The sequence below is a fragment of the Pyxicephalus adspersus genome, chromosome 2 (assembly GCF_032062135.1).
Source record: "Pyxicephalus adspersus chromosome 2, UCB_Pads_2.0, whole genome shotgun sequence".
NCBI lineage: Eukaryota > Metazoa > Chordata > Amphibia > Anura > Pyxicephalidae > Pyxicephalus > Pyxicephalus adspersus.
In genome coordinates, this window is record NC_092859.1 from 37,582,804 (window position 1) to 37,609,190 (window position 26,387).

General features: G+C 37.1%; 1 protein-coding gene and 1 long non-coding RNA gene across 2 annotated transcripts in view; one reads left to right on the plus strand and one right to left on the minus strand.

Annotated features, from left to right (window-relative positions):
- Window positions 1-26,387, plus strand: part of LOC140323425 (uncharacterized) — a 102,006-nt gene that overhangs the window by 20,090 nt on the left and 55,529 nt on the right. Inside the window, exon 3 of the long non-coding RNA XR_011919372.1 lies at window positions 11,812-11,950. This is a non-coding gene — a long non-coding RNA (uncharacterized lncRNA). The remainder of the gene's footprint in view (window positions 1-11,811; window positions 11,951-26,387) is intronic.
- NMUR2 (neuromedin U receptor 2) lies at window positions 4,413-24,545 on the minus strand. Its single transcript, XM_072400456.1, has 4 exons — window positions 23,386-24,545; window positions 16,952-17,036; window positions 11,809-11,934; window positions 4,413-7,026 (listed from the first exon to the last, which is right to left on the minus strand). Exons 1-4 carry the CDS (start codon window positions 24,109-24,111, stop codon window positions 6,767-6,769), a joined length of 1,197 nt encoding a protein of 398 aa, XP_072256557.1. The 5' UTR covers window positions 24,112-24,545; the 3' UTR covers window positions 4,413-6,766.

A 26,387-nucleotide genomic window follows, 5' to 3' on the forward strand; every position in this document is an offset into this window, starting at 1 on the left:
TCCTAGTGACGTGTATAGAGGAATACCCTGCTTCTCTATTCTAGATAGCACCTACATAAAAAATAAGGTGATATGTTTCAAATCATCAATCATAACAATATTCTGTTAGGCCACATTTACATGTATGTTGCCTAAACGAGCAGTCAAAATGTAAATTCACAGTGTACTGCACTGCTGGTACCCCAAGACACATGTATGGACACCGCAACACACTTGTGTTATAGCACTCCACATTATATCGATGTCTGAGATCTGAGTGCTGTTGTACGCTATATAAAAAAATTGCAAGTGCTTAACCAAAACCTGAGTTATTGATGCTTTGATGGAGCATTCAATTTTTATGGAATGCCTTACTGAAACACGTTAACACATATAACAAAGGGCATTTAGATGTATTAACCAAATGTAATATTGTCAGTCCACCCTATATATTATATAAAGGTTTATCTAGTAAAGTACAGAACAACCAAGTGATCCTTAAAGTCATCAAAATAGCAGAAGGTTGGGAACAGCATTATATCATTGAAGGAAGGATCCTGGGAGACCTCCAAATGCCCCTTTTTTAAAAACAGCCACATGACTTTTCTGTGTACTTTTTGGTGCACCAGGCACTGTGATCTCACGTCTGAACAAGGAGCAGGTAGCTATATATTGTCCAGAATCTGCAACTAACTATGTATCCAGCTCTGATTGTAGAATAAATATGAGAATAGTTCTACTCCAGACCATCTGCTCAACATATATTATCAGCATTGGCCAGTGGGAAAAGCACCCCAGCCCCCAGACCAGTTATTCCTAGCATACCTTCTGAACCATTATTTTCTTTATTAGTTTCCTAGTTTAAATTCATCATCGATTGACCTTGGTCTTTCTTATTCTGTTTCTCATTTCTCGTAATCCAATTTTTCCCCATAAGGACAGATTTACACCAGAATGCAAAGTGCACATGTTTTTTTCATACTTTTTGTTAGGCAGCTCATTCATATTGAATGGTCTGTGATTGCCTCTGAACACATTAAAAATAGGTCCTGCTCTACTTTGCAAAACCTAGCAATCTAAAGTAAACAGAATATCTTTGTTTTGGCGTATATATTACTGTATAACATGCGGAAGTGCAACTAAAGTATATCTAAACCCAAAAACAACAATGTAACATATTGCAATTTACCAGCCCTTAAAAATAGTGGCTTAATATGTCCATAATTTTACCAGGTAATTTAGTGAATAACACACTACTAAAATATTCCATGATGAAAAATTAATTACTGCCTGAAATGCATGGACCTGAACAATTCTCCACCAGGGAATGTTTCAGTGTATGTCAGATTCACTGCTTTATAAATAGACCCCTTTTTGCTAGTTGGAGATGGATTCAAGCAGAAGAAGTCTCTAGGCAAGATGTAAGTTTTGGCACGCCTTTATCCTTTGGATAACTTTTGTTAGGATTGCAATAGACTCATAAAAGCTGTCTCATTTGCATTTTAAAACAGGCCCTTCCTATTAGATACCAACGGCCTAAAAGTGAAACAAAAGTGTATAAGTCTGAGAAATATTTCTCTGAATTGCTGCAGGATCCCATTGGACATCCCCCAGGGTTCTAGACTCTTGAATAGTTTTCCTTGTGGATAACCTGTTTCTGTTTCTGGACTACATCCTGCTCCTTCTCTGCTGATATACCACAACTTTCCATCACTGGATTCTTTGTCTGTTCCACCAAGTCTTTAATTCTTCACTAGCTGATTCGCTTCTTTTGGCTCTCAAAATTACTTGCTTCAATTCTTTGTGGTTTTGTTATCCACTGGTTGTATCAGTGTATGTTCCTACAAGGACTGCACAGTATTGTTTGAAAACATAGTTTGATTGTCCTATCTGTATACGTGTTTGGAAAATGTCTCTTTAAGTAAAAAAAAGAAAGATACTTATGTAAAATAGGTCAAGGTAAATCTTATCGTCAATATATATTACTCTTTTCAAAAAAACAGAAAAATTCAAATCAACCAGGGGCCTATTAAGATCAAATGCCAAACTTCACCAGTTATTGGCACAGTCTATAAACCACACACAAATGATAAATACTCTTAGAACTTCAACATTGTCCTAGCTAAGAACCCATCAATGTGATCAAGCTGCCTCTAATAAGATATTTTTTGTTGTCTAACTATCAGAGCCAATAAACTTTCACAAGTACATTGTTGAAAAGTTGCTTTCCAACATTTCTCTGCCATTGTTTTTACTAACCTAGAAAACCTGATCTGCATGACTGCAATGTGCTCTGACAAATTGTACAGGGTCCCATTATTCCCTTTCATTAATCTGAGTCTTTGGCTGTATAAGCATTTTTCTAATTACATATTCTGCCTTCCTCATCAGAAATATTTTAACACAGATGACTAGCTAGAAAAAAAAAATGTTATTTTCTTGATTAATGATATTAAAAAGTCTACCATACAGAAACAATCCTGATTTTAATCCAGTTTTTTTAACAGACAAATGTAGACCCTGAGAATGTCTAATGATAATATTTCCCATGTCAATAGTTGGTGCCATCACCAAGGGTCTGGATAGGCTGTACTAGCTATTCATTTGCATGTAGAAACACTTCATACCTCTTACATTTCTTTTCCAAATCAGAATTCTGATTTATTACATTTATATCTCTCCAGAACCTTATAAGACCAACATTTATTTCATACCTCTAACAATGTGGTTACCATATGTGGTTTCCAGAATCTTTTTGTTTATCCATTTTTTCAGTGAAAACTAACGTTTTTATTATTTTACAGTACCCTGCAGGACAATATTGTAAAATAAATGTACATTGTGTAGTAAAATAATGTATGAATGGAGATTTACGAGGTAGGGGAGAAATGAGTGAGAGGGGGAAATTGATATGAGGGAAAGTGAGGAGGGGATATTAGATGGGGGGTTTGTGGGAAAGATAGATATGGTTGGGAGAGAAAAGCGATATGGGAGGGGGTGTCATGAACTGCACATGCATATTAGTAACATAAACTGATGTGTGAGACAGCTGAGAGTGAACAATACGTATTTATTAAGGAAAAGGTGCAAATATATACATTTGAAAACATATAAACACTGTGGTAAACACAGACACAGCTAACATGCCCAAAACCAACAAACAATAGGATACAAACAGATACAGATAAACTTCGGCCAGGTAAATAGCAGGTCACTAAAACAGAGTCAGAAACGGGAGCAGAGAGCACAGCACTGGGAGTAGGCTATATAACTATGAGGATTTGGCTTGGATTTAGTTAAAGGCATACGCCTACATAGCGAGCTCCAAGCTGCAATACAACTTCCTGCTGGTGATCATTGGATGTTTATAGTAAACCAGATATTCATTGCCACCAGCAGGAGAAGCAGGATAAGGCAGAGACCATAATAGGGAAAAAATGGGGGGGGGGGGGGGGGGGGGGTTGTAGGCATGAAGGAAGATGAGGATGAATGTGAGAAGGTGGGGGGTTCTATTTATCAAAAAGCAGTGATCAGATAAAAGGTTAACTCTTTGTCTTTTTTTCTGATATCCACTTTTCATAAGTTCCATGTTTATGAAAGGGCAGTCATTTTTTTACAGTGGCAATCAGTAATTTATTGAGTTACCACTAAATACCTTAACTTGGCAATTAGAAAATCAATTCACATGGATAGAATACTGATCACCACATTTACCCAAATAAGCACCCCTTGATTTTTTTTGAGGCTATGGTTTTGTTTTCCTTCCTTGGACATGTAGCAGTAGTGGGCTCTAGTGCAGCGGTCGTCAACCAGTGGTCCGTGGACCACTGATGTTCCATGGGAAAATTTTTGTGGTCCGCAGCTATGGCTGCTGCGCCCCTGAGCGGGGTCAGGAGAAGGACCACGCTGGGGGGTGCACCGGCCAGAGCGAGGGACCACATCCCCTGTGGCCAGAGAGATGTACCCCTGTGGTTATGTACCCCTGGCAGGCCTGGGGGTGCTTTAATACACTTCACGTATTTATGGTACAGATACAAGCTGTATTATGGCACAAACAGCAACTTTAAGGCATACCTTTTTTACACCTGCATTTTGGGCTGGGCCTTTTTCCCAGACTGGACCATTTCTTTATATCCAACCAAAAGACTAGCCATGAAATTTTCTCTTTTTTTAAGCATTTTTTTATTTTTGTGTGTTTGTTTGCACCTTCCACAAGTAAGGAACTTGTCCTTTTGGCTTTGCTGCCTTAATGTCAATGTGGAGAGAACTAATGGCCTTCTGCTCTGGCTTGCCCTAAGCCTCATGGTCTCTCTTTGGCAGAGTCCTTGCTCAGTTACTGCAGAGGACATGGCTCCTGTCAGCCCTCTATAGTTTTGGCTGGGTGGGTTATGTATTGGGAAGCGTGACTCCCGTCAAGAGCAATATGCCCTGTGGTGTTCAGGTTAAGAGACGCTAGCCCCTTTTAAATCGAGACCATGCAAAGTGTGTGACTGTGCAATCACTTTTTTGCTGCACTGGGTTTTCATTGAATTTTGTTTACAAGGATATGCATATGTTCAATCTGCATTGCAGATATCAAAAAAAAAGTCCTGGATTACCACCTAAATACCACTTTGGGTGGAAAAATGCTTTAAATGATAAATAATACTTAAAAAATAAAAAATACAGAAAGGATTATGAGAACACTAGACATCACAAAAATCTGATCAAAAGAAAAAATGGTACAATATTTCTAACCCCTGAATGGAGCCAATTCTATAGGTTCATAAAGTTCTAAATGACTATAACTGGTTGAGCTCTTAATTAAAACCACACATAATAAGTAAGCATTCATGTTACACAAAACTGTCTGGAAGTGAGAAGTCTGGATTTAGGTTAATTATAGCTCCACAGTAGGTAATAAGTAGCCTTTTTGTCTGAATTGATGGGTTATTGCAAATAATGACATTTATAGTACATTCTGTACAAACCAATGAGACAATACACTCTGGTCACCAATAACCACATATTTATTTTATTTTCCTTTTACAATAGATCATTTTTTGCAGGCTTTATTTCTGAGCATTAGCTATATAACAAAATAAGGTATTATAGGAGAATAAATGGCTTATATTTACAATAATGTAACACTACTTAGTTTGAACACAAAAAAATGAAAATTGAGGCCACATAATACAGTTCTTACCATTACATTGTGGATGTTCACAGTCTAAAATGTAAAAGTTAAAGAACAAAGCTGTGTAATACATCATACATTTTAAAGTTTCATGTTTGTCAACATTCTGGAACAGTGGTACTTAACTCGGGGTATTAATGACAAGAAATGTTTGGTCTGTGCGATCTCTTAGGGGTCTGTTGATAATTTTGTCTGGTGGAGAATCCTTCCAGAATGTCAGACTCAATGCTTTGTAAATATATATATTTCAAAGTAATTGTACAAAGTCTATCTTCTCAAGTCTTGGAGAACTATATTAAATCAGGTCCAATATGTCAGATGATATGCAATAAGCATTGTCAATAACTGTACCACTGTTTTGATTGCCCAAGAACTGCAAAACTTTTACTAGGAAAATTTATATTATTAAATATGATAAAATATTTATAATTGTATTTACTTGTTCTCTGTTTAGTTTTATAAACTTTAAGTGGAACTAATCCCATCGGTACCCATTTCATCGTGGCCACCTGCCATTTTCTCCTATCATTCCTTCTGTATCCCAATCTTTGGCCATCTTAACTGGCTGGGCCAGGATGGGATAACTTCCTGGTAGCACATCAACAACATCAACAACAATCACAGAACTTGAACAGGTGCAGCTCAAAAAAAATTGACAGCAGGGTGGCTATCAGGCATGGTATTGCAGAAGGGACATCACCTATCTTTTTCTGAAATAAACACCTGCCTGAATTAGAAATTTGGGATTACTTAAATGGGACTTTAGTTCTACTTTAATCCATAATTACATCTATGCATTGTGGTAACATACCACACAAAAATGCATAGTGAGTGGTGTGTTTCCATTCAGTTTGAATGTTATCCAGCAGCACCTTGCCAAAAACGTGGAAATGCATGTGTGTCACAGCACGCCACAACACATAGAAACCACACATGCATTGTAGTGCGTTGCCAAAAAGGTCTGGTTTAAGTTAGGATGTGTTACTTAAGTATGCACCTTAACTCTTAGAATACCAAAAGGAAGCAATGCATTACAAAGGTGTAAAGCTTTTTGTATTTGCATTTTTCATACTAATGCCTAACAAGACTAATCAATGTTTTTGTACAGTCTGGGGAAGTGGTATAGGGCCATATAATGAACAGTCCATTTAGGGTTTGTAATCATAAGGTTAAGAACCCCTGTATGACGTGTTTTGGAGACTACAGATTACTTAACCTGTCTTCATATTGTCCAAAAGTAGAAGGTTAAATTTTAAAAATATACACCATACTAAGCATACATTCAACAGCCTTTTGTTGTGTTGTACTATGAAGACAGTTACAAGGGAAGTACAGAAAACCACAAGTTGCTTAACATGATTTGCATGCACAGAGCAACATGTTTTAATCCACTTAAGCAATGAAATGATTAAACTGATTCTGATTAAGTCACTTCCCCTTGTGATGACTGCAGAGGCCATTGTCTGGGCATAGGCTTCATCCTTTCCAGCTGACTGAGGATGTCTCTGGAGAGAGGATATCTCAAACACCACACAGTAACCCATTGCCTGCTAACATGTCCAATTATCAAACTCTCCAAAAGATCATAAGTGCTCAGTCAGCCGAACCAAATCACAATACTGTAGAGAAATGGGAACTGCAGACAGAGGTGCGATGGGGGAAAGAGGGGCTGCCTTCTTCTGCGGAGTCCTTGCGGTTATGACTGGCCAGAATCAAGGTGCTTTTCTGTGGGACCAAGACCTGGACTGGGAGTTTGGGAGTCCAGTGTTTAAAAAGAGGTGGAAGAAAATTTCTGAATGCAGACCGAAAACGTCTGGAGAGAAGGTTGTAGATCAAAGGATTGACAGCAGAGCTGAGATAGAAGAACACACCTAAAGAGACAAGGACAAGCAAGATTTAAAAGTCTGTTGACCCTGCATTTACCTGATTAAAAAACAAGGTTCTCAGCAAATCTAAGAACAATTTATGTAGTTATAGATTAAATGAGTAAAACATAATGGAAGATTTGAACACTAGAGTCAATTCATTCAGATAACCTCTGCATATTTTATAATAATGACAATACATTTTGTTATGCTTTTTAGTATAATCAGCTTTGAGAAATAGGCAAACAATAATACTCCACTATAATTATTATTTGCTTCTTGCATTTCTGAGATTTAGTTTCTTGATGTGCTGCATCCCATGCATACTGATATTCCAATATCAACCTGTAAGCTTGCCAAAAACCATGTAATGCTAATACTGGTTTAAATGCCCTGCAGTGTCAAACAGAAGTAATGTCCTTCTGTGTCAGAAGTCCACAGAAGTTTATCTTAGTGAAAGGTTTTCAGCATCACAATAAAATTGCGCAAGGATGACACGCAAATTCGTGAAGCGTTCCATATTTTTGCAAGGATACAAGACTTCTCTAGAGCTGCTCCAACTCTCTGGAATGGTCTTCCTCGTCCTATTCGGCTTGCAATCCCTATTTAATGTACAGCGCTGCGTAATATGTTGGCGCTATATAAATCCTGTTTAATAATAATAATAATAATAATAAAATAAAAATGTTAGCTTTGGGGGTGTATCTACAAATTAGTTCCATGCACACTTTCCCTATAGCCCTTGGCAGTCTTATCAATTACAATACATGTCACTGATCTGATTGTTAATACAACAGCAACGGAAAGCATTTGTTGTCCCTCTCTGGACTGTTTGGTGGACAGATTGAAAGCTGGCAAAGAAGAAATGTCCTACCCCTAGTGTGGGGCATATTGTTGTGCTAGCAGAGAGAAGAAGGTTTAAATATTCTCCAATAAGGGGAACCTCAATCCAACACAAACTACGAGGATCCTTCCCTAGCAACATTCGGATGTGTAGTTCTACTCGCCAATAGTCAGGTAGCAAAAGGCATATAGTAATAAGGTATCAACAAACTGACTAAAAAAGGAAAGAGAAAAAACTCCATAGGCAATACTTTAAAACTCTTTGTTTTATCATAACCTTAAGTTGCTTTCATTCTGACATTAGCTATTTACCCATGTATGGCTTTTAATCATATCTGTACTTTATTGTATTATAGTATTTTTAACACTTCTTAACACCACATTTTTTTCACATACTTCTATCACAAGGGGCTGGCAACCTCCCTACGTAATAGAATGTATGGAGTGCCATATCTCTCTCACTATGGAGGTATTGGGGTCTTTAGGACCCTAATGCCTACTCTGCACATCAAGAAGATCAAATACAGCTTCTGTATACAAAAGTCATCTTCTCTATACCAGGAATAGAGAGGAAGATATATTCTAACTTCCTGTTAGGTCTAAAAGTCAGGAAACATAAAAAAATGGAATAAACTAAGCTAAATGTCACTGTGAATAAGCAGAATTACTGACTGATGTCTGATTGAAGTTAATTTCTATGGAAATCCTTAAGAAAAGTATTCAACTATAACTTAAAGTATGCAGTTACTTAAAATGCACTATATTTTTTACACTTAGCCTGAGTGTAACAATTAGCAAAATCATTCCCAATAAAAAAAAAAATAAATAAATAAAAGTAATTCACACCAAGTAAATTCGTTGTAATGTGTTAAAAGAATACCTGTCTACCCTTTTATGTAAAGTGAAAATTTAGGTACGCTTTAATGGAATGCTGCATTCATCTTGTGAGAACGGCCATTCTGGATTCTAGTACAGTGGGTCTGATTTATTAAAGCTCTCCAAAACTGGAGAGGATACACTTTCGGTAAACCTGGGTCATCCAGCAAACATGGAATGGCTTTTTTTCAAAGTAATTTGCTATTTGTTAGCAAATGTTTCCAATTCTGGATCAGATCAAATTCAGGTTTGATGGATCACCCAGTTTCACTGATGAAATTGTATCTTCTCCAGCCTTGGAGCACTTTAATAAATCAGGCTCACATATACCAGTAATATGGCCTCTTTGTGCTTGGGTTAATATATAAGCAGTGCCAGTCACGGTACATGGGTCCTAATGCTGGCTGGCATGCTGCTATGGCATCACTCCAACACAATTCCAAATACTCATAAGAATATTTAGATACACTGATGACATCACAATGGCATACTATTGTGTTGTGTGTTGTGGTACTCTGCAACACAGATGTATTGGTGGTATTATCCAAGTGAAAAACTGAATGGCAGGGCGCACAGGACATTAGTGTAAACAAAAAGTATAGCTGGATATTTAATGTCAAAACTTTTCTATAAATAATTTTCCTTTAAAAATAAACTTTCCTATAATTTTTTTTGTTTTTAGGTATGTTTTTTAAGAACTAGGGCAAAAAAATAAAAATGTAACTGTCTTATTTATAATATTTTAAAGCATGTGAAATAATTTATCCATGATAGCATAAGAATTTACCCTAAAACGGGAAATAATACCAAAGTATACATATGTCATTATATAAACCTGTCCTCATATATTTCTCCAACTGTCAGCTCTGGGAAGTGGTTAGCAAAATTCATTCTTACTTGTGAAGAGACAGTTGGGAATGTGAATATTACTAGAACTATTAAGTCTGATAGAAATAGTATGATGGAAGGAAAACTTGCTTTTGCTATAATTCCCATCTTCGTCTTGATGCTATGCCCTGTAGACTGAGCACTGGGAACTATTGGCTTGGAGGAAGGGGGGGGGGGGGGGGCAAACATTAATTCAGTTATCCAGTTTGTTTGCAACTTATTTCATGCTTATGCCTTTATTTAAAGAGAAAATGATGATGCACAGAACATTAAGTACCACAAATTAATGTTCGGAATTGTACTAATGTTTTTATTATACAACCAAATTTTGTATAGGTATAGATAAATTATTAAGAGAACAGGGTTGGATTCCAATATCCTTGACAAAGGATACAGTCTTGTCTATCCCAAAATACTGGTTTGATTTGCCAAAATGTTCTGCTCCTACAGGGCATAAATAGTATTCTGCTACAGTCCAGTGACTCCCCATTTCTATATTCCCCTATATATGTAGCTGGCGGCCAAATTTCAGCAGGTGTCAAACTGTTTCCCATTACAAGGAATGCTGGGCAATTCATCAAATCTGAGACATTTAATCACGATCTGCTCCATATCAAGGCACCAGAGGATTTCTTGCATCTGAACCATCCAATATGCTGCCAAAAATTGAAGACAGTGCACGTGTGAAAAATGGACAGCCATTACATTGCTTCTGATTACAAAAGTATAGAAGTCAGAAGGCAAATAACGAAAAGTCAGAAAGTAGCTAAATAGATGTATTGGTTAGAACACAACTGCAGTCATTTCATTGATAGACATGGGAAGAGTTAGAATCTCAGAATTCAATTATTTCTGTTTTCATGTTGGAGAGAATCCATTCACTTCCTGCCCTGGCAACCAAACAGAGAGATGGTAAAATCTTTCAAGCAGGGACACAGACAACAATAAACCTTGGCAGAGGATTTAATCCCCCCCCCCCCCCCCCCCAATTCATGGAGTAGATGTAAAACCAATAACTTAAATCTCAGTTGGGCAAACCAAGACTGGTAAATTGGATATGTGTTCAGAAAAAAACTTTTGGATCATTTAAAGTAAAGAGCAATGAATCCAATCAAAATTGAATTCTGTAATGCCACGCTATTACTTCCAAATTATTGTTGTTCAAGGAGAGTTATTAAAAAGTATTTTATTATTAAACAGTATTTATATAGCTCCAACATATTACGCAGTGCTGTACAGTTAGTCTACACTTTTTTTTCAGGAAGCAAACTACCTGCAGTGGGGAGCAACCTCATTTGAAGACTGATTTCAAATGTTGTTTGGAGTTATTTACTTTTAATACAAGTCACTTTTGCACATGTCTGCAATTATATCTAGCCTCTGCTTCAAAGTGAATTGGTAAAATTGAAATCAAAATTATTTCTGAGCAAAATTTAAATTGCTTTGGCTATGTCCAAATCCTGTCCATCCTTCTAGTCAGAAAGATCAGATATATGCTTATATGTGGCAAAATATTTAGATTTTCACAATGCTTACAATTTCCTATGGTTTGATTAGACTTGCTAGAAAAATAGGCAAAACATTTCAGACCTTTTTGTGGCCCTAGATTCGGACCCCGACTTTCTGTATTTAGGAATAAACCTCTGGTTTATTTCTTTTCATACTACAGGAACAGTTGGTGGAAGAATATATGTTTCAGTATATGCAATTTAGGGTTTAAAAGGAGTTTTGACAGACTGGATTTACCTTTATTTGCTGGCAGGTGTACTTTATTCCTCCTCCTCAGACCCCAAATCATACCATATACCCAAGATGTCAAAGGGCGCTGAGAAGATTGTTTTGCACGAAATGGGCACAAAAAGCACAGGTACAGTATTTCCACCATTAACCTTACCCTTACCCATGCAGTGGCCATTTGGGTTGGGTAAAATAGGCAGTAGAGGTATTTGTAGCATACCTATTAATTACATTAGTGTTTTTTTCAGGCTGAAATTGAAGGGCATTCAAAAAATTAAGATACAAGCAAACAGCAACTATAGATATTGATAATGGGACAGCTGAATCGATGTAAATCGACAAAATGTATTTGCTTCAGAATAGCATTACTATAAATAACAATCATTTATTACATCTGCATAGCAATTATATATAGAAAGATCAGTTTATTTTTATTCAACTTACCAGATACTACGTGCATGAGGTTGAAGACGTTGGCAAGAGGCTCAGTCCACTCACCAACAAAGCTGAAGAAAAGTCGGTCAATATGGAATGGAGCCCAGCAGATGCCAAAAACCATTACCAAGACAACTGTAATAACACAACGGTAAAGTTAGTATGTGAGATATGCATGTTTATTTTTGCTACTACTTTACTGCTTTTATATATTCTTATATACTGTGAGCCTGATTTATTAAAGCTCTCCAAGGTTGAAGAGGATACACTTTCATCAGTGAAGCTGGGTGATCCACCAAGCCTGGAATGGATCTGGTCCAGGATTGAAAACATTTGCTACAAATAGCAAATGACTATGAAGAAATCCATTCCAGGTTTGCTGGATTACCCAGCTTCACTGATGAAACTGTAGCCTCAACATTCTTGGAGAGCTTTCATAAATCATGCCCTGTAGATCTGAATATAAACCAAGGTACCTATACTGACCTAAAGAAACAGGAAAAATGCACTGACTCGAATATAAACCTAGGGCACAAAATGCGTTTGTCACTGCTAACATTCAAACAGTAATCAATAGAAATGTCAAGAAATTATAATGAATAAAAGTTATTCATAAATAAATAATATCAGCATGAGTTACAGTTACAGGTCGAAGTGACAAGGGCTAGCGTTATAGTGACAAGGATCAGTGACAGATGATAAGGGCTAGCATGACAGGGTTACAGTGACAAAGGTTGTATTAGAGGTACATGGACTGCGATCGTGAAAGTGGGTGGAAGCCTGTCATCGAAAGGCACCTCTTATTTTGTAATTACTGTTTAATAATCTTGGGACCTGCTTGGATATCAGATTGGGGTGGTGAGCATGTGTTTCCCTCTTTCCTATTCAATCTCTGGAACCTTCATTGAGGGAGAGGGCCATATCTCCACAGTGTGTTGTGGGGGTCAGTTGAGTGTTGAACTACTTTGAACCTGGAAGGGGACCCCAGATATCCATCCCCTCACCCCGGGGAATGAATAGAGAAGTGGAAATTATTAGAGGGGTACATATAACCCCTTACTCATTCCCAAAAATAAATAAACAAGCCCAAGCCATAGTTAGACAACTCAAGATAAATAAAATAACATTTTTGATATCTTTTTGATATTTGATGTCCAAATAGAGTGTCCCACGATGAACAATCCAGCATTGGCTTCTATCAGCTTCTCAGTAAGGAAACTGTATGGAAGAAGTCCTACATAACCTGTCCTCTTACATGTTTATCTAAATTAATTCAAGCAATGGTGGCATGAGCCCTGTTATCATTGTTCACATTTGCTCAGCCAATCAAGAGAACAGACAAGGACAGCTGCCTCGGCTGATCTTCTGTCATTGTGCATCCAATACAGACAGCTGTCATCACCAGGTCCTGGCAGCATTACTATCCCTTCCAATGACAGAGTATTGTCATTTTAAATTGATAATTGGATTGGTAACATTCTGAGTTCTGATCTGAGCAGCTGGTACTAGCAGCACTTATCTAACTGAACCAAGTTTAGTAAAAGAAAAAGTAAACTATTTTCATGTAAAAGAAAATCATGGTGTATGCTTGAATATATACTATAATTTACAAAGCTTTAAAGCTAATCCCCAGGCCCTAATAAAATAATGTTAGATGAGTTGTACTAGTTCTTTACTCCTACTGTAAAGAATAATTACTTTAAAAATTTGGATCTTACCCGTGCAATTTCATATATTGTCTGCACTACTTCCAATCCCTGGCAACATCAACAGTGGTGTCACATTTCTGCCCTTTGTTCACTATCTCATTCACAAAACAAATTAGACATTACACACTTAATCTGCTAATTTTTATTCAATGTGTGTCAAAATTTAAAAAAACAGACCTAACTTAAATATACTAAATTGGGAAAGTGAATTGTAGCCTACAATTACAGAATTTCTAGGATAGAGAAGAACAGAAAGCTATGGGACAAAGCAATAGGTCCAATTAGTAAACAACTGAGTTTACAACAACAAGTAAACAACAAGTGCCTACAATGTTTGTAATCTGTTTTTGTATTTATTTTCTAGTCTACATTAGAGAACCAGCAGATTGACCAGGACGGGTTGCTGGGGATGGTAACCCAATACTTTTATGTAGTTTTCATGCACAGAGCCATATATATATATATATATATATATATATATATATATATATATATATACATATATTCCTTTTTGTTTGCCTTCAAACCATCATCAACCAATCTCTGCAATGGGGTGCTTTATTTCTGGGACTTTCTCAGCACATCCCAGCCATTTCTTTACCCTGTAACTTATCTCTGAAAACATTCCAGATATATCCATTTGTTACATTGACTGAAGTCACTGTTAGCCTTAGAAAATAAATAATTGGTAAGAGACCATCAGAGTACATTTCTGATATTGCAGTGCTGAAAACATTTTAATCTATGAATTAACTAAAGCAATTACAAGCAATTAGTGGCCTGCACCAACTGATGTCCTTGGGATAATAAATATGGTATTTACTATAAACAAATTAGCTGATAGATATACAGACTACAGTCACTCCATAGTAAGCCTACATTCACATATGAACACCAAGATTTTGGCATGAGGAAAGCATTGATTAGGCATTGGGTTAGAGATCTCAATGTCTGGAATTTTTTTTGTTCACCTTGAAATGGTCCAGTGTGCTGGGAGATTGGAAGAGATGACATCAATGTTTGTGCCATAATGAACATTCCTTTACTTTTTTAATTCAGAAGGTCTACCTTCCTTTTTCTCAACATTTGTGTGTTTAAAAAATGTAGAATAAATATAGGAAAAATGCCAAACATTTAAAACTTTAGGCTAAAAGCTCACATAAACTTCTGATCCTAAAAGTATTGAGAGTGTAGCAAATGTAAGGACAGATGGAAGTTTTGGCTTTAAATCCGATTTAAAATTTAAAGCTGAACTATGAGCAAACATTTGGGTGCATTATCTTCCACCTGAAATGCACATTTACTCAAAAGTGTCTACTACTACAGTGGGATACTTTTCTTGTTTTGTTCTCCCCTGGCAGCCTGCACTTCTTTTCCCTCTCCATAGAGTCCTGAAAGGTGAGCAAGTCCTCTAAATCCACAAGCACAATACAGGACCAGAAATGGTTAGGAATTGAAGTTTATATAAGAATATTAGCGCACCCTGAGCTTAGGGCTCCCAGGGACCTCTGTAATGTATTTGATCATGCAAACGAGCCTTTATAGGTACAAGTATCAATGCCAGCAGGCACTTTTAGGGGACAAAATTTAAGACTGTCTGTAGTCCATGGGGTTTCTTTAAAGTATGTGATCTTCTATGAGCTTCCATTACTGATTGGGAACAAGTTTGTTGATAAGAAAAGTCAGAAAAACAAAAAAAAAAAAAAACACGGTGGGAAGAGTAGGGAGAGGTTAGATGTATATATGTTAGAATGTATATTGCAAAAAAATAAATTGTTTTACCCATTCCCTTCAATGCGGGTATACTGTGAGCCTACAGTAGCATAATGATTAACCCGCTGGAAACATACAGTGTTCCCTCGCCACTTCGCGGTTCATGTTTTGCGGCTTCAGTGCTTCGCGGGTTTTTCCAAAATATTCATCAAAAAATAAAAATGAAAAAATACAATCATGTCGGCAGCCACATTGCGGAAAGGAGCCTTGTTTCATGTTGATGCGCGAGAGAGAAGGATCCCTGCATGTCAAACAAAGAGATGAGTTGACTCAGAGTACATACCACGGGCTCTCATAAAGGCGCGTGATTGGTTTCCGGTGCGACATCCACCAATGAGAGTACGAGTGGATTTATCCCTGTGAGTTGATTGTCTGCGCATCATCGCAGCCTCACCTAGCATCTTCTCTTGTTGTATCTCGCCAGTCTTGTCCATGATGTTGACTGTCTCGCATACTGTATTTTATTTTAGGGAAATCCTACTTTGCGGTTTTTCAGCTTTCGCGGAAGGTTCTGGTCCCCATTAACCGCGAAAAACGAGGGATCACTGTATATACATTATCTACATTATTTTTCACCTACTATGAAATCTCCCATGTTGTCCAAATCTCTTATGTTGTTGGGAACCATTAATAAATCCAAACTAATAAAACCAATAAATGTTTCCTGGACGCTTTGAATCCAAAGACAACATTGCAGTCATCTCAAGAGAGTTACATTTAATATTTAACTGATTTACATCCTAATCATGAAAAAATGCCTGGTTACTTACCTTACCTTTTTACCTACCTGCCCAGTCCCACTTTTGATCAGCATTATGATGTGAACCAACTAAGTTTTCATTTGCAATGCACATGTACCTTATGGACTTTTCAAAAGAAGTGGGGTTTTAAATACAGAGAAATGTGTTGAAATAAATATTACCTACTTTTCCATTTGGAAATACCATTTTAAAGGACCTGTTCTGGTCTCCTAAACATTTTTCTTATTTCTGACTATATGTTTAGTATGTTGCTAAAGTGACATATGTTTTAGGACAATTTGAAGTCGGTTAATCTTCTCAGACAAAGTTTATTGTTTGAATATGTAAATAAAGGAATTTGTATTGTTTTAGTAACAAAATTTTTTTCTGCTGTCGATTATAAATGCCAACCGCCCCCTCCCCCCATCCCTAGATCCCACGCAGACCAAGGTCTACTAATTGTTTTGTCTATGATTATTTTGATTGGCATTTTTCTGATATGCATTTCTAGAGATCTTCTACACTGCTATAAATGGGAGATTTAATTGCACTACAGGATAAACATAGTCAGTAAAACATTACTTAGACATCTAAATACGAGGATACCTAAGGGAAATGTTTTATAATTATTTTTTTTTTATGTGGCATGCTTACCCCATATTGTTTTTGGGCAAGATTTTGTTTTCTGTATGTTCAGTAATGCCAAGCTGTTTCAAGCAGTCTATTTTGTGAAACTTGTGTACGGTTCCTAAAAATTGAATACATACTTTGAAACATAAATGGAAAGATATCATAAATATAATATAGACACTTTGAAATTACCTGTGAAACTGCTGGAATAAACAACCTTTGATCTACTTTTCTATAGCTCCATTATTGACACAAGTCTTGCAATACACTGCAAATAAGTGCACTTCATACTTTACTTACAAAGCATCTTTGTGATTGATTTCCGAGATGGTCTCTGTCCATTCACAGACATTTTATCCACTTCCAGCGAACGATCACTCCTTAGCTGCACAAGAAATCAAGTTGAAAAAAAGTGTAAAAGAACAGTGAAAACATTTGAAATGGAATTTAAAAGCTCAACCATTGCTTGGTCATTAGTTTGACAATGACAAGTATACATTGAAATGCAGCCAGTCTAGCAATAAATCGCCCATGTAGTACAGCAGGGGGTGTGAATTATTACTACCCACCACTATCTATTTCCTAGCCTACACTAGGAAAAGTAAAACAAGAATCATATTTTTTAAAACAGATCCTTAAGGGCAGATATTAAAGACACACAATTTTGCAGCTTTGTAGTCATTAATGCAAAATCAAAATAATTTTTTAATACAAGTGGTGTGAAAAACATTCAAATAACAGAGCAACTAACAACATTTACTGTTCAGCCTCATCAGACAGGGTTATGCACCAGAAGGACAGAAATAAAAATCCCTTGGCTAAAGTAGTGGAGGTAAAACAGTTCCCATATATGTATATTATCTATGATTAGCTGGAAGAGCTGATGCTTCTAACCCTGCTGCCCTAGGAACTGCCCCATAAATGCCATTAGGGTAAATACAGCACCAGCTACAGAAAGAGAACAGCACATAGAGGCCCTAAACATTATTGTAATACTGATTCACAGGACCTGATTTATTAAAGCACTCCAAGTCTGGAGAGCACAGGCTTTCATCAGTGAAGTTGGGTGATCCAGCAAACGTAGAATGGATTGGGTCCAGGATTCAAGACATTTGCTAGCAAATTTCAAAATACTTTGAAGAAATTCCTTCCAGGTTTGTTGGATTGTCCAGATTTACTGATGAAAGTGTATTCTCCCTAGCCTTAGGGAGCTTTATTAAATCAGGCCCATAGACTCAAGAGGCAAGCTTTAGGAGGAGGTGGCAAAACAAGCTGCAGAACCACACATCTATCACCACACGGCTAAGACAGATAGTGGGAGCAGACTATCAAAAAAAAACAGCTAGCTGGGGCTGTCAGTGTAACAGTTGGCTTCTGATATAAGAGTTATAGAAAGGGTTAGTGCTAGAGGTAGAGTAAGGGTTATTTTTAGTATTACAGAGAGAGTTAGTGTTGGTTTCACAGGGATGGTTTCTAGTAGGTTAAGATTATAGGAGGGTATGTGTTGGCACTCCATAAAAGGTTGGTGTTCAGACAACAGTGAGGGTAAACATGAGGGTGACTTAGAGAATGACCTGGTTTTCTGCACCACAAACAGCCAGTGCCAATCTCGAATTTAACTATTGGAACGTAGCGGTGCAAAACGGGCCAATGATTAGAGCTGTGTTTCTCAACCTTTTTAATGCTCAGCTCACAGAACATTAGGTTGCTGGCCAGTATAAGGAATGTCACCCTTACAGATAGCCAAAAAGATCATTAGGGGTCACTTAAAATGACCTGAGAGGCACAGATTGCTCTTTGCCCAAGGAACCCCTGGCAACCTCCAGAGAAGCCCTGGTTGAGAAACACTGGAATAGCGGCACAGGCAGGAATCCTTACTACATGAAAAAAAACAAGCCACTGTTGCAGCTGTAAAGAAGATTTTAATTTATGATTTCTATACATTTTCTACACATAAGAGGCAATTAGACTTCAGACAGACAGGAGAGAAAAGTGTCAGGGAGCCAAAAAAGGGATCAGCAGGTTCTAGGTGTAAAAAAAAAGGCAGCAGTTTAAAAATGCAATATAAATATATAAATAAAAAGTTAATTCTTCCAGTCTCCCTACCTGCATAAGAAACAACAGGTTTAGAGCTTTACAACCCCCAGGGCTGCCATTGTTCCCATTGGCTTCAGCAAAATGACTGTTACACAATCAGCTATTCACCAAATGACCTCGGCGTACAGAGCACAGTCTGATCAGAAAAGCATCCCTGACTCTCAGCAGTTAGAGAGACCATTTTGTCTACCTACTCTGTGTTTTTGTAAGAGCTATTTTCCAGTGATGGGTAACAGCTTTTATTTCTGAGACAGAACATCATGCTAGCTTCTACCAGATGAGTGATTTGAAGGACGTAAATAAAAAAGTCAAATTTACAACAGCCATGCTAAAGCCAGTTGAGCCATGCTAAAGGGAGGCAGTAACAAAAAAGACAAACAGTGCTTTATACACAAATACAAATATTTTTGATAATCATAGGACAAAAGTGCTGTACTAATGCTATTTGCAAGTTGATATATCTATGACTAATCTGTGTTCTTATATGGCAATTTCATCAACAAGCACTGTGGCAAGATGGCTGATCTCTGTTTTTTGCAAGCTGGTGTACAAGTAAATTATAGGATCCTTTGATTTTTCACTTTCCCCATCCATAATATATGATTATTAATATAGTTAAAACAAAAGCTAAGCACACAATGTATATAGTATGCTGTAAACAATTTTAGATGACATCTTTTCATACAAACTGCACAATTGACATGAACACTTTAAGATGTTCCCAATACTCCATATTCCAGTATTTCCTTAGCCACATGCATCATGTAGACCTGGAAATCTAAGTGTAGATATTTTACTTTACAAAGAAACTGACATGTAGAAGCTCCCAAAAATCAGACACATGACTAGTCAGCAATAGTCTCTTTGCTGCTGTCTTTACCATGAATTTCTGTGTTCTTGTTTTTGTGGAGGAAGCCATCTTGGTAAGGGAAGGGCTTTGCAGCCGTTCCTTAGATTTCAATTCATAGATGTACAGCTATAAGGCCTCAAGGTAATGAAATGCTATGCACCCTCAAACACTCAAGACACTGGTATTTTTGATGAGGATTTTACAATGAAATGTAAGTAGTGTTTAGGCTTAGTTTGGTACGCTTTAAAGTGGAACAAAACCATTTTTTCAAAAAACTGTGATGAGACAGGACCTGCAGATTAGGAACAGGTTATGTAAAATAATCTTAACTGCCTGATCCAAATTATTTTAACTACACTCTTCACCTATTCCTTGTTTTGACCATCTTATTTGACCAGGCCTGGGATGACATTACTCAGATGCACAGGACTCAGACTCAGGTCTGGCAGGTCAAGATGCGTCAGGTATCCCATCTCTTATATTGAGATGGACATGAGCAGCTGTGTAGGCAGCAATAAAAGGCCAGGACAATCACTGGGGGCATTTTGTTTTTAATTCTAGTGAAAGTGCTGTTTTAAGATGTTATGCCCATAATAGAACACCATAGTGTGGCCATAGTTAGCAATAGCACCTCTGATCTCCAACCGTTTGATCTTTCTCCCCAATGAACTTCGCTAGAGTCTAAACTTGACCAAAAGTACTGGGTTACAATAATTACAAGATATTTTTTTCTGTAATTTGTCATAAACATCATGTGATGAACATTTTCATACTTAGTGTAATTATTCAATCATGTTTGTGCCACAAATATGTATTCTGAATCTACAGAACTGCAGTTTTTTGTCTAGTCCATTAGAAGATAAGTTCTGATTGGTTGTTGGGGGCAGGTGTGTCGTAAAAAAAGGATGAGGGGCATGGTACTATCTATAGCGATCTCGCTTGTGCATTATCGTTATGTTAACATGCCCACCTCACTACACCCCTGCCTATGTGTCACTCAAAGGGGAAGAACTTTCCCCCAGAGTGATGTCATGATACCAGAACCCACCCACTGGGCGGAGACAACCTGCCCACTGTCCTGAGCCTGCAATTCCAGACGGGAGACATGGTCCTCGGCTCTGGCCCCTAGTGGAGACCTTCTCCTGACTGCGGACCACCAAAGAATTCTTTGCAAAATAATAGTGGGCCATGCCCATTCCCAAAAAAAGTGAGGGTGTCACATTCCCACCCATGCCCCCTCTACACCCCTGCTTGTGGGTTATTTAACTTTGGCCTTATTTCTCCTATCGCCTCCCCCAAAACCATATGTTTCATGACCTTTTACCTTGGGGAACCCCTTGAGATAACACTCAGGTCTTTAGGGAATCACTGCTATGGATACTATATACACAGCTTACAGTAAATTAGTATCATGGTGAGTTGTAAAAATGCTTCCTTCATTGCTGGCCAGGGGAAGAATGTCACCCTTATAGATAGCCAAATTAATTGGTATCTGTTGAACTGATCTAAGAGGCACAAACTGCTCATTGCTCAAAGCCCTAAAACTTGTGAAGGAACCTTAGGGTTCCACTGAACCCTGGTTGAGGAACACTCCTCTATAAGTTAGACCCTATAGTTATCTATTCTTTTTGTATTAGCTTATTGGGGTTTTGGCACTATTTCCATTTAAGTCATTATCTGAAGAGGAAAGTCCTCCAGATAAAAAATGACGCAGATACTAACAGCTTGTAATGCAAATTTTGAGAAACCCATAGTGTGTAGTGAACTCTTACTAAACAATTCTGTTGTGCAAGATAAAATGAAATATTGACGTTCAGCTTCTAAATGTTAACATGAATAATCCTGAAATAGTAAACTGGCTTCAAAATGTGGTTTTATATTTAATTCTTTAAAATTCTACAGGCATAAAATTGTTTATTTGTATTCAATTGTTTTTTTTAATACAATGTGTTATTTCAAAAAATAGTTTAGGTTATTGATTTACTACATATATTGTTCTGTGATAAGATTACACTAATGTCAGAAACCTGTTGAATTAAAAAGAAAGTGTGGCTTTCATGCTGAAGTGATGCTTTGCTTGTACTGTTTTGTAACCAGGCATCTGCAAACTAATATGATTTGTGTTATCTTGTTAACTTCAACAGCTGAGTACAAAACATCAGTTAGATTCTATTACATAAGATATAGTTCTTCCACCAGGCGCAGTTTCAGGCAATTTACTGTGAATGTCCTCAACAGGAAGATTTATATAACACTGAGGCTCTAGTGAAACCCATATTGTGAATATCTTTTAAGCCTTTCTAGTCTCCTATATAAGGTATCCAATCTGTATAAGGCTTCCATCTCTCTATCAGTCATATATCTATGTAACCTGGTTCTCTGTATCAGGAAAGTGATACCCTGTAGATGAAATTGGTTTAAAGCAAACTGCAAAGTCCTAACTAATGATGCACATATCTCCCACTCATTATCACCAAATCACATATTATAAATGGTTAAATGACTTTCTGCTGTTACTATACATTTATCTGACTGAAGCATTTTGAAGAATGCAGCTATCTGGTTTTTAGTTTGGAATTATACATTTTTAGTGGGGTCAGTTTTAAGTATTACGTTTAAACGATGTGTAAACCTCATAGCTAGAATCTTTTATAGGCTTTACCATATTAATGCCATTTTAATTAAATTAACAACAAAGTGATTCTGTTTTACAAGTCTTTGTCCAGGCACTTTCTGGCAATATTTTGTTCTTGTCTACCAATCTATCTGCCCAGCTGTCAGTTGGGCTTTTAATGAAGGCTACAAATGGACATTCCAACACACATTAGCAGGCGTGATAACCACCATAAGCAAAACCTCTCTAACAACAGTTATGTTGTCTTTTTTGATGTGAGAGACAGAAAGTGGCTGCAAAGAAGCTACAGGAGATCAGTAACATTAGGATGCATTGCAGAATAACAAAGTAAGTAAGCATTTTAATAAAATATGGTTTACTTAAAATTAAGTCATATTAAATGCTTTGTATGGTGAGTATGGCATATAAATACTCATAATGCATGTTTCTTGTCCCTGTGATCTAACATGAAAAGTACAGCACCTTGTTCTTCTGATTATTGTCCTCCTACTGTTTCCCAGCCTGGGTGTGGTGGGTGTTGTGACACTGACATTTAATGCAGGCAAAATTTATTTAAAGGGGAGCCTATTATTAGAATTATTTTGCAAGCAACGATAAACTGCAGAATGAGGGCACATAAAGGGCAGAAAGCTTAACACAGAATCAGTTCAGTAATAACAGAATTCTCATGAAAGGTAATAGCCAAACAAAACAAAACTGATATTTTTGTATATTTTACTTTTTTATTTTTTTATTTTATATTATACTTAGTTAAGGTGGTATCTGTTAAAAGTAGTAACCTGCTGGCATATATCATCTTTTAGAGGCTTCTTCAATGGAATCTTCCTTTAAAAGTCAGTCCCTTACTCTTTCCTTTCCCACTAAATTTGGATGTTCACACCTACCCTTGGATGTTTCCATATCTACTGGTGTATTCTCAACAATGTAAAATAAACAGAAAAGTTCCAGCAACAGGTATGGGACCTCCTCAATCATGGAAGGGGTTTAGACTCTTAGAAACAAAGTCCCTGAGAGTTGTAACTATTAGTGGTTCCAACCCTCCCAAGCATCCATCAATAAAGCAATATTAGTTGTAGGTGAACTAATAGGTGACCTATAGATATATGTATGCAGTTATATATTCTAATAAATGTAAGTAGACATCCAACTTACTTTGATACCCATCAGGCAGTAGAGGACACTGATGACTCCCATTGGAAGCACGTAGAACAGAAATGATGTTACCTGGATGATGCAGTTATAAATCCACAAGGGCTGAACAACAGTACACATAGCAGAGTCCGGTACAAGACTTCCATTGGGAAAGTACTTCACTTCAATGCCATGAGTGCTAGTATTGGGGATAGAGAAAAGAATGGAGAGGATCCAAAGAGTAATAAGGATTCTAAGAGCCCTTCTTCGGGTGCTTTTGAGCTTGGCTTGAAAGGGATGGATGATGGCCACATACCTCTCCACACTGACAGTTGTCACACTAAGGATAGAAGCAAAACACACAGTCTCGAAGAGCACAGTTTTAAAGTAACAACCCCAAGCTCCAAAGAGAAAAGGGTAGTTGCTCCACATCTCATAGACCTCAAGGGGCATCCCAAGTAGCAGCACAAGAAGATCAGATACTGCTAGACTAAACAGGTAATAGTTTGTTGGAGTCCTCATGGTATGGTGTTGTAGGATCACCAAACACACCAACATGTTTCCACTGACCCCCACCAAGAAAATTGCTGTGTACACAAGAGTTATTGGGAGCGATAAATGACTTCGCTTTGGACCATAAAAATATGCTAGGTACTCTTCTGTGCTGTTTAGATACCTTAGGAGAATATCATCAGATGGAAGAAAATGACCTGGCAATGTAAATGTGACATTCTGCTTCTCATCCATTTCTCCGATGTTAAGACACAACCAGGATTCTCCTACTTTGTATGGGCAAATAAATGAAAAACTGTCTAAATTCTGATGAGAATGAAGCTTTTACGTCAACAATATTTTGCCAGAATGTAACACACTTGCTATATGACTTAAAAAAAGCAATAATAAAAGCAAATAATAGATCAGAGCATAAATGGTTTAATGAAATCAAAGCAAAATATAAAATATCCACAGACACAATGAAATAAAATGTCACTGAAACACAAAGATGTACAGAAGGTTAGAATAAAAAGAAATCAATGATGAATAAATGACAGAAACATTCGCAAGTAGCTAAAAATAACAAAAATGAACACAAATTCTGCTCAAATACTGGCACAGGAGATCCTCTTCATGCACTTTCCAAAGGACTCCAGTCTGTTCAATAGGGGAGAAAACTGCTCAAGTCTCAGTTTGTGCTGCTGTGTACACCAGTTGCCTTTCAAAGATCTGTTTTAAGTGAAAATTTCCCCTCCCCTGAAGGATGCTGATTGGATGGCTAGAATTATTTACCATTTCTAACAATGACTTCCAGCTGCATTCAGTATGAGAGGTATTGGCTGCTTGTCACCGGTGCTTCATGATCACTGTCATTCAGTGCAGGTTGGTTGGCAAGCCAAAAAGGGGTTAATCCTTCACCGACACAATTTCTTCTATTCTATCACACACAAATAGGAATATTAGCTGTTCTGGATGTTCATAATGGAGGAATACAACCATGAAAACTGTCCAGGCAAAATTGCTTTTACTACTTTGTAGCTGGTAATGTGAAAATACATTTTGAAATGAACATCTGCATGAGGCTAACACTTGTTAGGCAAATGAACCATAAACCAAAATTAGGCTCCCATGCATGAGATAAAATTAAATGGCCATAAAACTTAACAGGCACCTATATTATATTCCTTAACAGGCACCTATAATATAAAAGGATTGGAACGTCTTAAATAATTTAACAACATGAGATAGATGAAATGTGTACATGGATGTAGCCATAGTTTCTCAATAACTCAGACTCGCTGCTTTCAAGTGCTTAGCAGTGATTATGCTCCTGCTCACAATGCAAACTAGTTCTAAGGTTTTACGTATCAGGACTTAATAAAAAAAGTAATTTGGTCTTACCATAATTTAAATGAAAAGTCAAGTGTAAAAAACACACAATGGATTCCACTGTATAAAAATACTTATTTTACAAAAAAGAAGGCAAAATAGAGAAGCCATGTGTGAAAAACCAAAACCATCCAAAGATTCAAAAGATTATAGAACCACCTTTAGCAGCAATAACACTGGTCATAAAACGTTTTCTTGCCAAACACATTAAGGTTATTTTAGGTTATGTTTGATGCACAGATTCCAAATATAGTATTGGTTTTGCTAGATTGACTCTAGTTTTTGAAATAATGACCTCAAAAAAAACCTCATAGAAAACTAATGAAACATGAAAATTAGGCAAAAATAAACTAAATATGCCTACGTATACAATGTTAAAATTATGTAATACTTAATGTCAATATATTCTATATTCAGTATATTTACAGAACTAATAACAAAGAAGTCATTGAAAAACTCAGTTTGTATGATTACCTTTATGCTGATGATCAGGACAATCACGTTGAAGCCTCCAGCAGTGGTCTGCCATCATGTGCCCATCTAACCATCTAATCTGCCCTGATACCTTTCTTCCATTTCCTTTATATCTTGATGGAACCTCCCCCCTTGTTCCTCACTGAGATTGCAAAGGTTTTCTGGAAATTTTTGCAAATGGCTATGGTGATAGTGTACCTTTATGCTCATAGTAGCACCCAAATTTTTAAAGTTTAAGAGCAAGTTTTGTACCAGTTCTTCATAATTTTGTGCTTTATACCCAAGAAGTTCTTGACAATCATGACATAGCTGTGCCAGGCAGAAGCTTTAGTATCAGTCATGTAATTTGTGAAAATTGAATCCTTTATCAGTTTCCGAATCTGGGGTCCATCAAAGATTCCTGCTTTCAATTTTTCTGTAATCACTCTAGAGAAGAATCTACAAATGTATTTGAAGCAATCACCATCCTTGTTCAGAGCTCTAACAAATTGCATCATTAATCCCAACTTTATGCCCCTGATTCATCAAGCAAAATCGGATTATCGGTCGCGCATTCGTATTAGCGATCCGGAATCGCGCACGATCGCGCTATTCAACAACCGGAAAAGCTCGCGCACGGAGCCGCGCTTATCCGACAGCTTTTTACTGGCGATCATGCATTAAAA

Bases quoted from the DNA above. Each gene is read 5' to 3' on its own strand.
- NMUR2 (XM_072400456.1), bottom strand. From the start codon at position 24,111: ATGGATGAGAAGCAGAATGTCACATTTACATTGCCAGGTCATTTTCTT. The intron at 17,037-23,385 runs GTAAGTTGGATG...TTTCTTGTGCAG, and splicing joins ACTGCCTGATGGGTATCAAA to CTAAGGAGTGATCGTTCGCT. The intron at 7,027-11,808 runs GTAAGTTGAATA...TTGTCTCTTTAG, and splicing joins CCTCATGCACGTAGTATCTG to GTGTGTTCTTCTATCTCAGC.